The 15,663-nt window shown below is 40.4% G+C and overlaps 1 protein-coding gene across 1 annotated transcript in view; it reads right to left on the reverse strand.

Moving 5' to 3' along the window:
• Nucleotides 1-15,663, reverse strand: part of LOC142312826 (uncharacterized) — a 240,548-nt gene that overhangs the window by 36,609 nt on the left and 188,276 nt on the right. Inside the window, 1 exon segment of the mRNA XM_075351811.1 lies at nt 11,962-13,291. Coding sequence (XP_075207926.1) covers nt 11,962-13,291 — 1,330 coding nt within the window.

The following is a 15,663-nucleotide window of genomic DNA, read 5'->3' on the forward strand; positions in this document are numbered from 1 at the left end:
TTTCCCCATTTACTGCATAGTGTATTGCAGATTTACAATTTATTAAAATTGTCTGTGTTCTAAACTTGTATTCCAATAAATATATTTTATGTTCTATCTAAATAGCTTGATTGTTGTATCAAAATTATGATTAAAAAACTGATGTTACCATTTTTTTTTTAACTATATTTTTATTCAAATTTTTCAATAACATAACACTGGCATAAGCGAATTCAGCATTGTAAATTCAACATTACATTGTCATATTTGATCATCCCAAATTCCATACCAATTTTTAAAATCAATAACCGTAACATGGCAAGATAAAGCAAAGGAAAGCAGCGACCCCTTAACCCATCATTCTTATCATTCCCCCCATTGAACCCTTGTGAACATGGTAATGACATATAATAAAGAAGTCCCACTCAAATCGGTTATTTCCCCCTCTCCTTTTAGTCAGCTTTCGGCCTTTCCTCCCCCACCTCCAAGCCATCCAATGTATCCTTCAATTTTTCAGTATGATACCAGACTGTGTCTTTGAAAGGTGACATAATCCTGACTATCTCCTCCCGAGTACAATAGGCCAGTATGAATTTCTTCCATTTGTTAAAGTGCTGTCGTATTCTATCCGCCCTCCTTTCTGCATCCAATCCTTCTATTTCAAGAAGATGCATGAGCTGACCCAAGATCTCTTCAATCGCGGGGACCCTAGACTCCAACCAATTTTTTAGTATCGCTCTCTTGGCTGCCAGAAGTATCACATGTATAAGTCTGGGTGGGTTAGTCATCTTCCCTTTGGTATCGTTCCCCTCCTCCCAATGGTGAAAAATAGCGAACCCAGGTGAGAGCCGAACTTCAAGACCCCACACCTTTTGTATACAACTTTTGATCTGTGACCATAATGGACTCAAATGGGGGCAGGACCACAACCCGTGAAGGAGATCAGTTCCACTACTCTTACACTTAGGGCAATACGTAATCCTGTCTGGCTTTGTTGCTGATGGAGGGAGATTAAAACCATAAATTGCCTTGTGCATAATTCTAAATTGGGTTTCTCGCCAATTCTCATTTAAAATTGATTTACGAAGAGCATTCCACCCTCCCCTAATTTTTACCCCCATATACGGGTCCTCAAATTGTTTCTCCCAAGATTTAAATAAACCTTCCGGGTGCTGTCCTATTAATAGATCACGCATGGCTCCATAAAGAAAAGAGATAGATGATGAAGTTATTGAGTTCTTTACCAGACAATCAAAAGAGTTAAATACTACCTCCTGGGTCACATCATGCAACTGAGTCATAATACTATATCTCACTTGGTCATATTGGATTACTTGGTTAGGCCCCAGGCCATACTGCGCTATAATTTCATCTCTACTCAACCATCTAGGTTCTGAGGTGTGCAAGAGATGAGCAACAGTCCTTATACCCCTCACCTTCCACTCTTCAAACAGCTTATTGCTTGTCCCCTGCACAAACTCTGGATTCCCCCATATAGGCAAGTATTTGGATATTTTATGGGGAAGTTTGTAGTTTTTCCTCAACGCCTTCCACGCTGCAATCGTGTCTTTAAATAAGGAAGAGTGCTTGATTTTCACTGGGAGATTAGCCTGCCTAGTATGAAGCAATGCCACCAGATCCCAAGGTTGTGCATAGTCTCTCTCAAGCTCCAACGCTGAATAATGCCTAGAGCCTTTAATCCAATCCAGTATATATCTAGTCAAACAGGCTATATTGTAACCCCGAATGTTCGGCAAACTCAGACCTCCATGAACCTTAGATGCCATCAACTTCTTAAGCCCTATACGAGGGCGTTTCCCCCTCCAAATGAAGTGTGAAAAAGCTCTATTTAGTTGGACAATATCTTTATGCTTGAGAAGCAGGGGAAGTGTTTGAAGATGATACATTAATTTTGATATCGACATCATCTTAATTAGGTGGACTCTACCAATTATGTTCAATGGAAGGTCGTGCCATCTTTTAAGATCTTGCTCTATTTGGCTCAGAAGGGGTGGATAGTTTAGACTATAAAGGGTTGCCGGAACCTTACCTATTCTAACTCCCAGGTATGTGATATATGACTTAGCCACTGTAATTCCTTCAAAAGGGTTCTGCTCCCGTGTTTGAACATTTGTCCCTCCCAGGTATAGGAGCTCGCACTTTGACGCATTAATCTTGAAGCCTGAATACGCTCCAAACTCTCGCAAAATTTGTAAAATCTCGGGGACCTGCTGAGCTGGATTCGAAAGGAAAAGCAAAATGTCATCTGCAAAAAAAGCTGACTGAATTTGTCTATTATTTACAGAAATACCCTGGAAGGTGCTATGTGTAGATAACAATCGTACCAATGGTTCCAGAGCCAGATTAAAAAGTAATGGGGAAAGGGGGCAACCCTGTCTGGTTCCTTTCAGTAACGGAAAAGGGGCTGACAGATATCCTGGAATGTAAACTTGAGCCTTCGGATTTGTGTAAATTTCTCTAATGTAGGTATAAAATGACCCCGAAAAACGCATTTCATCTAGAACTCTATAAAGCCATGACCACTCAATATTGTCAAAGGCTTTCTCGGCATCTATTGTAAGCAAAGCGGGAGATTCTCCTTTCAGAGGCCGAAGGTTAACCCTATCCAGGACAAGAAGAACTTTTCTAATATTTAGTGTCCCTGATCTTTTCTGAATGAAACCGGCCTGTGCTGGGGAAATCAGTTGGGGAAGAATTATAGCTAGACGATTCGCCATAATCTTTGACATTATCTTCATATCTAGGTTGATAAGTGATATGGGCCTATACGAACCCGGATCCTTCGGGTCCTTCCCCTGTTTAGGGATCAATTTTATATATGCCCGGTTATTATTTTGGAAAGACGCATTACCGTCTAGTATGCTATTATACAGTTCTAGTAATGTAGGTAAGATCTCTTCCTTTACTGTTTTATAGAATTCTCCCGTAAATCCGTCAGGGCCAGGGGCTTTATAATTATGCATGGAGTTGATTGTCCCCAATACTTCTTCCCCCGTAATTTTAGCATTCAGAAAAGTGCGATGCTCTTCTGTGAGTCGAGGTAGTGTCACTTTAGATAAAAGATTATTATCAGGAAATTTGTCTCCCTTTTCCGACGAATAAAGGTTTCTATAATACGTGCCTAAAGTCTCAATTATTGTCTTAGGGTTTTTGTGTATCTCCCCCTTTTGATTTTTTATTTGCATGGGTCCCTGAGTTATAGTCCTATTTTTCGCTAAGTTGGCCAGTATTTTCCCTGCTTTATTTCCAAAGCGATGTAATGTAGCTTCTTGCATTGACCTAGCCATTTGTTCCCGTTTTTCCGCCCACTCATTAAAAGCTCTTTGGGCTATTACCCATCTATCTCTATGGTCCCTATCAGGATGCTTTTGAAAAGAAGTATATGCTTCCCTCAATTTATGGGAGGTTTCAGTAAATTTAAGATGAGCCTTTTTCTTCAAATAGGAAACATGTGCTATCGTTCTGCCCCGTAATACTGCCTTCGCCGTATCCCATAATAACATAGGTGTGTCTTTATGTTGATCATTATGTACCATAAATTCCGTCTACCATCCCTTTAATTTCAAGGAAAAATCTTCGTTATCTTTAAGGAAGGAAGGATATCGCCACAGATAGTCCGTTCCTCTGGGATAAATGTTTGCTAGGTCTAGCACCACCGGGGCATGGTCAGAAATCACCAAATCCTGGATAGTAGCTGAGTGGAGCGCACGTACCAGGTTCCCTGAAATAAGGAAGTAGTCAATGCGAGACCAGGAGCTATTAGCATGTGAATAGTGCGTAAATTCCCTATCCTGAGGGTGCAGTAGTCTCCACGCATCCCATAAGGCCGTGGCATTTAACAGAGGACGCATAACTTTATCATGGCCGCGCGGTACATTTGGGGGGCCTTTAGCATTTTTCCTGTCCTCTAGCACAGATACCACCGAGTTGAAATCCCCCCCAATTATTAGATTAAAATGGGCATGTTCTAAAATTTTGGCCTCAAGTCGTTGAAAGAATGATTTGTTGTTTTCGTTCGGGGCATAAATATTAAAGATTTTATAAATTCCTCCAGGTATCTCCACTGAGACCATCTGAACCCTACCTTCCGTGTCCGCATATGTTTCCAGGACTTGATGTTGTAATCTCCTACTTACTAATGTAATAACCCCTGCTTTCCTTTTAACTGAAGATGACCCATAGACTCCTCCAACCCACAATTTCCCCATCCTCTGCATGTCTGAACCTTCCAGATGAGTTTCCTGAAGGAGCGCAATGTCCGGTTTGAGGCGATTAAGGTGGCGTAATATCTTAATTCTTTTTTGGGGGGAACGTAACCCCTTAACATTCCAGGTGACTATTCTCATAAAGTGCATGTAATAAATGGAAATCCTGCCTTTCGTTTACCATGTTTTTGCTGCCCTCCTTTGCCAAAAAAAAATTCAACCAATTAGACAATTGAACATAGTGCTCACTTGCAATAACGAGAGTAGTAGTAATAATAATAACTCTGTGTAAAATCTTTGCTACTTCACTTGAATCCAAAATCCCCAAACATTTCAAACATCTCCCTCCCCTCCCCCCCCCAACTATACCATAATACTCAGACTTCACTTTTTTCTGATCATCTTCCAAGCTCAGTCAACCTTATACTTGTATAGCATTTAACCAATATAAAGGAGTGTCCCACCTACAAAGAAAGAGAGAAGGAAAAAAAAAAAAAAAAAAAAAAGGTTCTCTTTCCTTTCCTCCGCCTCAGATTTCTTGAACTTTTTCCACTGCGGCTTCTCCAGCCTAAATCAAAAACAGGTGCTTGAACTTCATACATCCGACATTTGTCTATTTGTCTCAGGTTCCCTTAAGTTCCTTGTTTTGTTGTCTCCGGTCCTTCGGGGAAGCTGTAGCGAGCTTCACAGAGCTCCCTTTGGTCACTCTCTGGTTCGGTGAGTCGTTGCGCCCTGGTCCTGGAGAATTCCTGAGATCACGAGGACTGTTGATCCGCTCAATAAAGGCCTCTGCCTCCTTTGGACTTGAGAAAGAATTGTAGGATCCATCCTGATGTCTGATAATCAACGTTGCCGGGTACTTTAACTGGAAGCGTATATTTCTCTTAAATAAGGCAGAGCATATGTATGAGAATGCCCTCCGCTGCCGTGTGACCTCAGCAGAAAAATCCTCGAAGAGCAAGATGCGCGAGCCTTTCACCTCCAAGGGATGTTTCAATTTCTTGTATGCCTGTAATATTTCCTGTTTATCGGAGAAGTCCAAGTATTTCATTATGACTTGTCTTGGGCGTCTGTTATTTTCACTCTCATCACCTCTCCTTGGCGGACCAATGCGGTGCACCCTTTCCACTTTTCTCCTTCCTGCTACTCCCAGGGTTGTAGGAATAGTGGATTCACACAATGTACGTAGCTCACCAACCGGGTATGTTTCAGGCAGGCCGACAATGCGCAAATTGCTTCTTCTGGAGCGGTTCTCCAGATCGTCCACACGGTCCCTCAGGATCAGATTCTCCTTGGCCAGACGCATGACTGTAGTGTGGTCAGAGCTGAAGTCCTCCTCTAACGTCGACATTTTGGTTTCCATAGCCGCAACCTGTTCCACCGTCTCATCAAGTTGGTTCTGTATGGCACTGAGAGCTTTTGCTATTGATGCTTTAATTGTAGCGGAGATGTCAGGTAGCAAACGATTGGCGACTTCATCAGCCAGACGCTTATAATCCATACCCTCCACTGTTTTGAATACATCCGGGGTCCCCGTGGAATCCTCCATCTCCATCTGATGAGTATTCTCAGGTGACCGAGGGACACTTAATTCTGTATGGGCAGTCACAATCTTTTTTTCACACTGTACGCTGGATGTATGAGGATTTTGTGTTTTGGAGCTGCTACGCAGCAGGTATCTTTCCATCAAATAGTGAATGAAGGGACGCAAGTTTTGACACTGATTTAGTGTGGGTTGTCAGACAAATCTTGATTCTGCTCCCCCTTTTGTTTATTCTCACTTTCACCCCTTTCTCCCCCCTGCCAGAGTTATATGAATTCTCACTGTCCTGAAACTTTGCAGGGATGTATGTTTAAACTTCCCTCCTTCAGCTTCTTTCACTTTCTCCAGAGCTTTGCACTGATTCTGTATGCCTAGAGATTCAGCACCTGCTTGTTAAGCACAGGTCTGGACAAGATGGGGGAAGGGCCCAGGGATTCCCGGCGTTTTAACTCTGCTCTTTGCAGAACTTGTCAGTAGCGTTGTTTGCAGCTGATATCTTATCAGGACTCCAGGAGATTTATTATTCTGCTGTCGGTTAACTGTTTAGTGCTGGGGGAGTGAGTGCAAGGTAAGCTGTGTCCTGCTCTCTGTGTACAGATCTGATGTTAGTGCAGGGCAGGCTCCGGCGCCATCTTTATCACGCTGCCAGATCTTGAGAGGGAGGGGGAGAGCGAAGTTCACCGCGCTGTTTCAAGTGATTATCTCCACGGCTCCCCATGAACATCCCTGCATTCAGCAACTTCACTCACCGGCGGAATGGAGCGGGGGAGGCTGGTGGGATGTCCGGTATATATGTCAGAGCTGCAGGGAATGACAGAGCTCAGGCGTCCTGTGTCCTACATGATCAGCGCAGGAGCCGGAAGTCGATGTTACCATTTTACTACAGTATATTTATCACTTAAACATGAGCCATGTATGAGGAAGTAGGAGTCATGGAGTCTGAGTCGTAGTCAGGGAAATTGAGGAATCGGTTTGGCTTACCGACTCCCCAGCCCTGCGATCGCCAAGAATTCCCAAGCACAGCAACTAAGAGCTACTGTCAGCTCAAAACGCGTCAGTGATGCTTTTAATGTGAATAAAAGCTACGAAAAATATCCCTATGGTGTGAACAGTCCTCTTCATCTCATATTCTTGTTGGATGCCAGACACTTGGGAGTTAAGTATACTAGTCTGTGTTACCTGGGAGTTGGCCAAGAGATCTTTGTCCGAGCACCACACCTTATCCTGCTGGACGCTGAATGAACTTTGGATCTGGTGAGCTGATCAACTGATTTGTTTATGGACTAAAGTTGCGTGAGGATTGCTTTTGGGTTTTTTTGCGTAGCAACTTGAAATTTTTATTGATACCATATTGGAGTAGGTCTGACCTTGTGGTTGTTTTTTATTGCGTTTATTTTGCATAGTTTTAGTGACCAAAAAACTGCATTTTGATTTATTTATCCTAATGACTTTTATTGAACGAGTTAATTTAATATTATGATAGATTTTTACACATGCAGATACATGTTTATTTTTATTTCTTTACTGTCATTTGGAGAATGGGAGGGGTGAATGGAATTCTGATATTTTTCACATTTTTTTGTCTTTTTGAATATTTTTTAATACTTTATTTTTTAGACACCTTAGGGGACTTGAACCTCCAGTTGTCCATAGCTTATAACAAATACTGAAATACTGTAGCAAAGATCATGGCCTCCTTTAAGTGGCAGCCAAATAAGCCCCATTATAGTAAGTACAGCGTATCTTAGCAGGCCTTTATCTGCAATTGCAGCCTATTGGCATCCTGAGATTGAGTCACTGGGAGGCTGATGGGCTCAGTAAACATTGTCCTTCCCCGATTTGCACTCTTTACCTCATTCAGAAGTGTGTTGTTCGTGATTTTCCCAGACCGTTAGGGGTACTTTGCACACTACATCGCAAGCCAATGCTTGCGATTCCGAGCGCTAGTCCCTGCCCCCGTCGCACATACGATATTGTGTTATAGCTGCCGTAGCGAACATTATCGCGACTGCAGCTTCACACGGACTTACCTGCCCTGCGACGTCGCTCTGGCCGGCGAACCGCCTCCTTACTCAGGGCGCGGGTCGTGCGGCGTCACAGCGACGTCACACGGCAGGTGGCCAATAGAAGCGGAGGGGCGGAGATGAGTGGGACGTTAACATCCCGCCCACCTCCTTTCTACCGCATAGCCGGCATGAGCCGCAGGACGCAGGTAGATGTTCCTCGCTCCTGCGGCTTCACACACAGCGATGTGTGCTGCCGCAGGAACGAGGAACAACATCGTAACATCGGTCCTTCCGAATTATGGAAATGACCGACGCTACACCGATGACACGATTTCGACGCTTTTGCGCTCGTTAATCGTATCAAAAACGATTTACACACTCCGATATCGACAGCGACGCCAGATGTGCGTCAATTTCGATTTGACCCACCGACATCGCAGCTGCGATTTCGTAGTGTGCAGAGTGCCCCTTAGACTTGTGTGGATAATTTTTATCCATCATGTGGATTAAAAAGACACGCATATAGGCCGTTTTTTTGCATCTTTTCTGTTCAATACTTACTCTTTGTTGTATTTCCCCAGATTTTCGTTATTTCATGGAGGACATGAATAATAAAAGTTTACCTGTTCCATAATGTTGCATGAAACAATGTCAGACAAACTCCTATATCATTATATAATTGTTTCTTCTTACGAAAATAGTTCTTGTTCATATACCTTGACATCATGTTTTGTGATTGTAATTTTTTGTTTTATTCTTTTTTGTATAGAACTATCGTCTTTGAGAAAGACCCCTGAAGGGTCGATACGTCGGACTTTTTTCTTTTGTATATACCTTATTAATAAACAACGTGAGTTGCTGACTACAGAATTGTTCCCTTTTCTTTTTGGTGTGCCGAAGCTATTTTGTTGATTAAAAAGAGACATGTCACCATGAATTTTTTTTTGTGGTCGCAATCTGCAAAAACATAGACATTAGAACTGCTCCATAGATTATAATGAGTACATGTTCTATCGATGAAGAACATGAACGGAGAAAATCGTCATCTGAATGGTGCCTAAATGTCGACGTCGGAGATTGATAGTTTGGTCTTAACCTCCTTTGGCCTCACGAGCTAACTATCATTTTCTCCAGAAGCGGGAAATTATAGTGACATCTACTATAACTCATCCCTGGTATGGATTTCTTTCCTCAAACAAAAGGAGCTAAACCTTTAAAAAAGTTACACCTTGTAAAGTATCCCCTATCCGTAGAGTATTTAGACAACATGTTTATTACTCGGGGCCCGTCTTGAACAAAGTGGAGGTCAACCTGATCAACCTCTACTCCATTCATTGTCTACAGGACTTCAAAAAAGTACCAGATTGCTGTGCTCGAGATCCAACAGTCGGACCCCAATAACCGGCAAGCTGTACCCCATCCTATACTTAGGGAGTAACCTATTAAAGGGATTGTTTAGAAAAATAAAAAGGGACAGAGATATGTTAAAAAAAAACAAAAAGAAAACTACCGACACTCACCTGGATCCAATAATGTCTTCTCCGTGGTTTGCATAGACAAAAAAGCATTTCACTCAAGGGGGAAACACAAAATTTGTGGCAGTCGTTTACTCCCCTTCATTTTGGGGGAAAAAAAGTTCAATCTTCAGAGGAAAGAAGGCTTCTTTATCATAAAAACTAGTATTCTGTGGAACAACTGACCTCCAAGTACTGATCACAGGTGAAAAAGTTCATGGTTTCACAAAAAGACTTCAATGATTTCTTAGAACACAATGAGGAATACTTATGTAAGTGTATAAAATTCTTATTCGGAATAGTTTACTCTAATCAAGACTTGGGATGAGGAAGGAAAAGTTGCTCTTTTAGGACAGATTGGTTTATACATTAGATTATTGTTTTCTCTATATGCCTCTCCTTCTTCCATATCCTCTACTATTCCTCAGTTGAAATTGACCGACATTTGTCTTTTTTTGGCTGTATGCCCACGCTGCATTTTTTCTTGCAGTTTTAGTCAATACTGCAAGGAAAACGCATCCCAGCAAAGTCTATGAAAATCCTGACTTGCTGTGCACATGTTGCAGAATTTTTCTTTGCAGATTTTGGTGCAGAATAAAACTTCAGCATGTCAATTCTTTCTGCGTTTTTTCCTGCAGATGTAATCTACTGCAGTGCTCGAGCTTGATCACTGCAGTAGATTATATCTGGTAGTGCTGCACTCGCAATACTGACACTTTGCCTCACACACCATGCATTCAGCATGGTGTGCGAGGCTCTGCTTAGCTCAGTAACCCGGGGTCGTCATTGTCATCGGGTCTCTGTGATCGCATTACAGGGAAATCATCACCAGGGAGTGGTAAGTGATCCCTCTCCCTGACTCCTGAATGCTGCGATCGCAATGATAGCAGCATTCATGCGGTTAAACTACCAGGAGCTATGCGGAAACTGCTTTGGACAGTGAGAGCCAGGTCCAGGCTGTAACATCAGCCAGAGATCACTGGGGTACAGCAACTTAACCCCCGTGATCGCCATTACCTAAAAGCAAAGCAAAAAGCGAAAACCTGATAAAGTGCGTTTTTTCTGCTGAATTTTTCCTGCCAAAACATACTGTTTTGTGTGCAGAAAATCTTCACACAAATCTATTATGTAGGCACATACCCTTTCAGCAGTATCTAATTCTCCTTAACTATTAATACACAAAATGCTTATGGACTCTCCTTTAACTTCATATGTTTCAAAGTAATATTATAACATCTGAACAATAAAGACCTATAGATCAAATACAAGAATTTTAAATAAAATGTTTAATAATAATTGGAAAATCTCTTTAAAAAGTTACCAAAGTATCTCTGAACTTGACCTGATAAGAAGCGTGTGGAGACACTGTTGTACGTGATTGTGACACTTATAGAAGCAATCATCCACTTCTTAACTTTTCTCATCTGAGTAAAAGGATACCATGCTAAGTAGCTGAGAAACGTTACGCTTTGGATGTTTGCATCAGCAACCTTCTTGATCTCTTATAGCAGTGCCTTTCTTCTGCCATTGTCTGAAAAAGTGGCTGACACAGCTTTAAAAGAATTGTCCAGTATCAGAAGAAATGTTTACAGTCTGATCATAGCGGCAGACTTCCAAATAGTGAAAGTATGTGATGTGCACACTGACACGATTGCCCTGTAGACCTTGTGCGGGAGGGTGGATATATCTGCTCTTCTCTGTTCTCTTCTACTGAGAAGCCGGCTCATGTCCGCAATTATGCAGATCGCGCACAAACGTTCACACGACGCTCACCCACACGGGGAAGACAGGAGAATCAAGACAGTGTGCAATGGCATGATTAGGAAGTCTGCTTATAGAGTGACTGTAATCTTATACTTCTGAGACTGGACAACCCTTAAAATACAATCACTGCATAGGTAAATGTGACATATTTTATACATGGAACTGATATATCGGAATGCTATTGGGATTCTATTTGATTTTCAACAACAGATATTTATTAGTAATTGTACACATTTCCGAATGAACATGTAGTGCCCTAAATTACTTTCCCTTTCTCTGGTAGATGTGTGACTTCATTTTGACTGTAATATATTACATTTTTCTTGTACATTTGTCAATAAAATTCAATAAAATCATTAAACTAAAATTATCTTACAGTAAAAAGTGCCTTAAGCAACTCCGTCTTTATGATTGTTCCGTCACTTCTATAAATGCTGGCAAACATTTAGCATTTCAAAGTCTGTGAACGGATTCCCATTAATTAACTGCTTTGTTGTCAATATTTCTAATCTATTTTTGTATTTTAACAAAACAACTTTTCCTATCTAAGAACGATTTACACTGTCCAAAAGAGCCACCTATTCTTGTTACGTTTGCGTTATTTGTAATTCTGTAATTTGCTAATGAGATGTTTATATATTAACAAGGTGTTTAGTTTGTACACATTTTGACATCTCCATATAGTCTAATCTTTTACCTAGATACTCAACTCTTTCAAGAATTAATTATTCATGCATATGTAATATGTTACATTAGCATGGAACTGAAAAGGTGAATGGACAGAAGTAATAATGTGCACACAGTAGAATAACAATGACAAGAAATCCTATTAAAATATGTGAAATTGAGCATTTCAGCTCTGCCACTGAGTGTTATTCGGCTTTCCAGGCAGTTTTATGTAAGAACTTCCAGAGAGAACAGCACTTTACTATAACACTGGCTGCTTCCCTTTGTGAGCACTTTGATGTTTAAGAAGATTTGCTTTCCGTGTAAAACATTTCCCACATTCTGGACATAAAAATGGCTTCTCCCCTGTGTGACTTCTCTGATGTCTAGCAAGTTTTGATTTAATACTAAAACAATTCCCACATTCTAAACATGAATATGGTTTCTCCTCTGTGTGACTTTTTTGATGATTATCAAGGTGAGATCTCTCTTTAAAACACTTTCCACATTCTGCACATGAATACGGCTTCTCCCCTGTGTGAGTTCTTAGATGTGTATCAAGATTGAATTTCAATGAAAAACATTTCCCACATTGTGAACATGAATATGGTTTCTCCCCTGTGTGAGTCCTCTGATGTCTAACGAGTTGAGATTTCTCTGTAAAACATTTTAGACACTCAGAACATGAAAATGGCTTCTCTCCTCTGTGAATTCTCAGATGTATAATAAGACTTGATTTCACTGTAAAACATTTCCCACATTCTGAACATGAAAATGGTTTATCTCCTGTGTGACATTTTTGATGATTAATAAGGTTAGTTTTCTCTGTAAAACACTTTCCACATTCTGCACATGAAAATGGCTTCTCCCCTGTGTGAATTCTCTGATGTGTGTCAAGATAGCATTTCAATGTAAAACATTTCCCACATACTGCACAATGAAATAGCTTTTCTCCTGTGTGAATTCTCTGATGTATATCAAGATAGTATTTCAATGTAAAACATTTCCCGCATTCTGCACATGAAAATGGTTTTTCTCCTGTGTGAATTCTCTTATGTCTATAAAGTTTTGATTTCATGCTGTAACATTTTCCACATTCTGAACATGAATATGGTTTCTCCCCTGTGTGACTTCTCTGATGTTGAATAAGTTTATATTTCCATTTAAAACATTTTCCACAATCAGGACATAAAAATGACTTCTCCACTGTGTGAGTTCTCTTATGTGTAACAAGATGTGATTTCATTATAAAACATTTTCCACATTCGGAACATGAAAACGGCTTGTTCCCTGTGCGTTTTCTATGATGTGTAACAAGATTTGATTTCACTGTAAAAGGTTTTCCACTAATTGAATATGAAAATGGTTTCTCTCCAGTAAGACTTTTCTGATGTGTCTGTGTCTTCTCAGTCTGTGATAAATTAGAGTATGAGACCTGTTGAAAAGGATCAGATAATAGCTGTTTGTTGTGTAGGCCTGGAGGTATATTTGGGATAATGGTATGCTCTTCATATGTATTTGGTGGGATACTATGATCTTCTGCTTTAAAAACTGAGTATTTTAGATATCCTTCTGAGAGCCTAGTACAGTCATCTGCCAAGAATAAAATTGAATTTAATATTTTTTCCAATAACAGTGCCGTCAAATTATATTATTTATTATATACATTATTATACATTTTATACTGAATAAAACAGTGGTGGCAACATTAGCGTCAAACAAGGGACTTATAAACTATGCTGTTAGGATACCAATATGTCCTCTTTAATTGTTTAATTTCTCTGTTGTACCCAGTTGTTTAATAAGTCAATTTTTAAAAATAACGCTTTGCCCTTGCCTTCTTATATATGGTATTCTTCGTTTAATATTTCTTTATTGTTTCATTATTTTTCATAAACAAGAAACATATACACATTATATTACCCATAAAAATAGAGTATTGAGGAGTTATATTTTCAATCTGGGTATTCAATTCTCATGTTACATATATTACAGGCAATGTATGAAAACCTGGCATTATATAGAATACCTAGGCAATGTATACAATCCCTGTCGTTTTCAGGGAAGATATGAAATATCTTCGTTGTTCTATACTTTTCCTAAGCATTACATAAAATGTCTAGGCATTATAAAGAATGACAAGAACTGCTCAGGCAAAGTCTAATATAATGCCCAGATTGGAAAAGTCTTTAGTAACAAACAGTCAAAAAACTAATGAAAGAAGTAACAAAGTAAAAAAACTAATGAAAGAATAAATTCTAAATGAACAACAGGATATCTTTACTGGGAAAAACACAAAGAGACAGAAGTGTCATTCCTGACTATTAGTCTTTAGTAACAAACAGTCAAAAATATGAAAGAAGAAATGCAAAATGAACAGGATATCTTTGCTGGGAAAAAAAAAGGAATCAGAAGTGTCATTTCTGACTATTTGTTGCAGCACGGGAGGCTAGCATGGCATTTTGAATTGCACTTCATTTTTTTTTTTTTACGCAAAGGCATTTGTTAGTTTGGCACTTCCACTTTTCAGCCATTAGCAACCAATCAGACTCCAATTTTCATTCCTCACAGACTCTTTGGAAAATGAAAGGTGGAATCTGATTGGTTCCTAATGCTAAGGGCAACTGATCCAGTTTCACAGATCTGTTGCTGCCTGCTCTGTCCACCTACTTTTGGACGGACCACCCCTGTAGTGTTCCACACTCCGCCTGTTTGTCATTTAGCTATTCTATAGAATGACTAGAAAACGTATGAACATCTGATGTATTTCATACTTTGATGACCCATTTCCAGCATTGTATACATTGCCTAGGTATTCTATAGAATGCCTGTTTTTACACATTGCCGGTAACACATATTAAAATGAAATCAGTCATAAATCTTATGAAAATATGTGTAACGTTTTAACATCAAATATAATAACATTTTTGTGGATTTTATGGTATTTTTTAAGAATAAAAGTTCCACATTTGTTTTATCCACGAGTGTGCTCAACGTCACTTCCTTCCATGTTTTAGTTTTACGACCTAGAAATGTTTCAAGTGAAATACTTAAGGTGCGTGTTCACGATCAGTGTTAGCAGCATTTTGGATGCAGTGTATTTTAGCTGCGTCCAAAACGCTGCATTGTACAGTACAAGCACAGTGGATGGGATTTCTAGAAATCCCATTCCCACTGTGAGTGTACTGCCCGCAGCGAAAACTGACCTATAGTATGGCTTTCCAGGCCGCAAGCATGTCAATTCTTTGCTGCAGAGTTGCAATCGTTCTCTGTAGGGAGAACACAGCGAGGAGACCGCAGCACCCTGAACCCTGATCGTAGGCACAACCAGCTGTGATCTCCTGTGGAGGAGACTTGCAGCCCTGCAAATCAGGACCTGCCGCGTACAGGACACAGCGGGTCCTGATCTTGGACACATACCTTTATAGGGGCTTGTAAGCCAGTGCTCTTAGCTAGTGTCTGTCTTACTCCCTGACCATTACATGCACTTTTGCACAAAGCAGGCACAGGGGAGAAGTATGGTCATATACAAATTACCAATATCTTTGGAGCAAGTTTAAAGGAGTTATCCGGGACCATTTTTTTTCAACTATTCGCTAAGAACTAACAGTCACATAGTTGCTATTTACCTGCCTGTTATGCATGGAACAAAGGTTTGTTGGCACAGAGCAGTCCCAGACGGTTTGTTTGCACAGAGCAGTCCCAGATCGCTCCTGCCGGAGATTCAGCTTCTCTTCAGTTCTGCTTTGTTAATAAGGCATAACTGCTAGCATTATGCCGATTGACAGCCTACTTAGATTGCCTATCTGCAGGAAGCTGGCAATCAAGCAGCAGGAGCTCAAAAGAAGAAGGACTGCTCTGTTTACGTGGAGCAGCTGAATCGCCGTTAGGAGCGGTCCATGACCACTGTGTGCCAAAAGAAATTGGTGCCAGGCATAACAAACAGGTAGTTAGCAATTACCTGC

This window comes from Anomaloglossus baeobatrachus, chromosome 5 (assembly GCF_048569485.1).
Source record: "Anomaloglossus baeobatrachus isolate aAnoBae1 chromosome 5, aAnoBae1.hap1, whole genome shotgun sequence".
Classification (NCBI taxonomy): Eukaryota; Metazoa; Chordata; class Amphibia; order Anura; family Aromobatidae; genus Anomaloglossus; species Anomaloglossus baeobatrachus.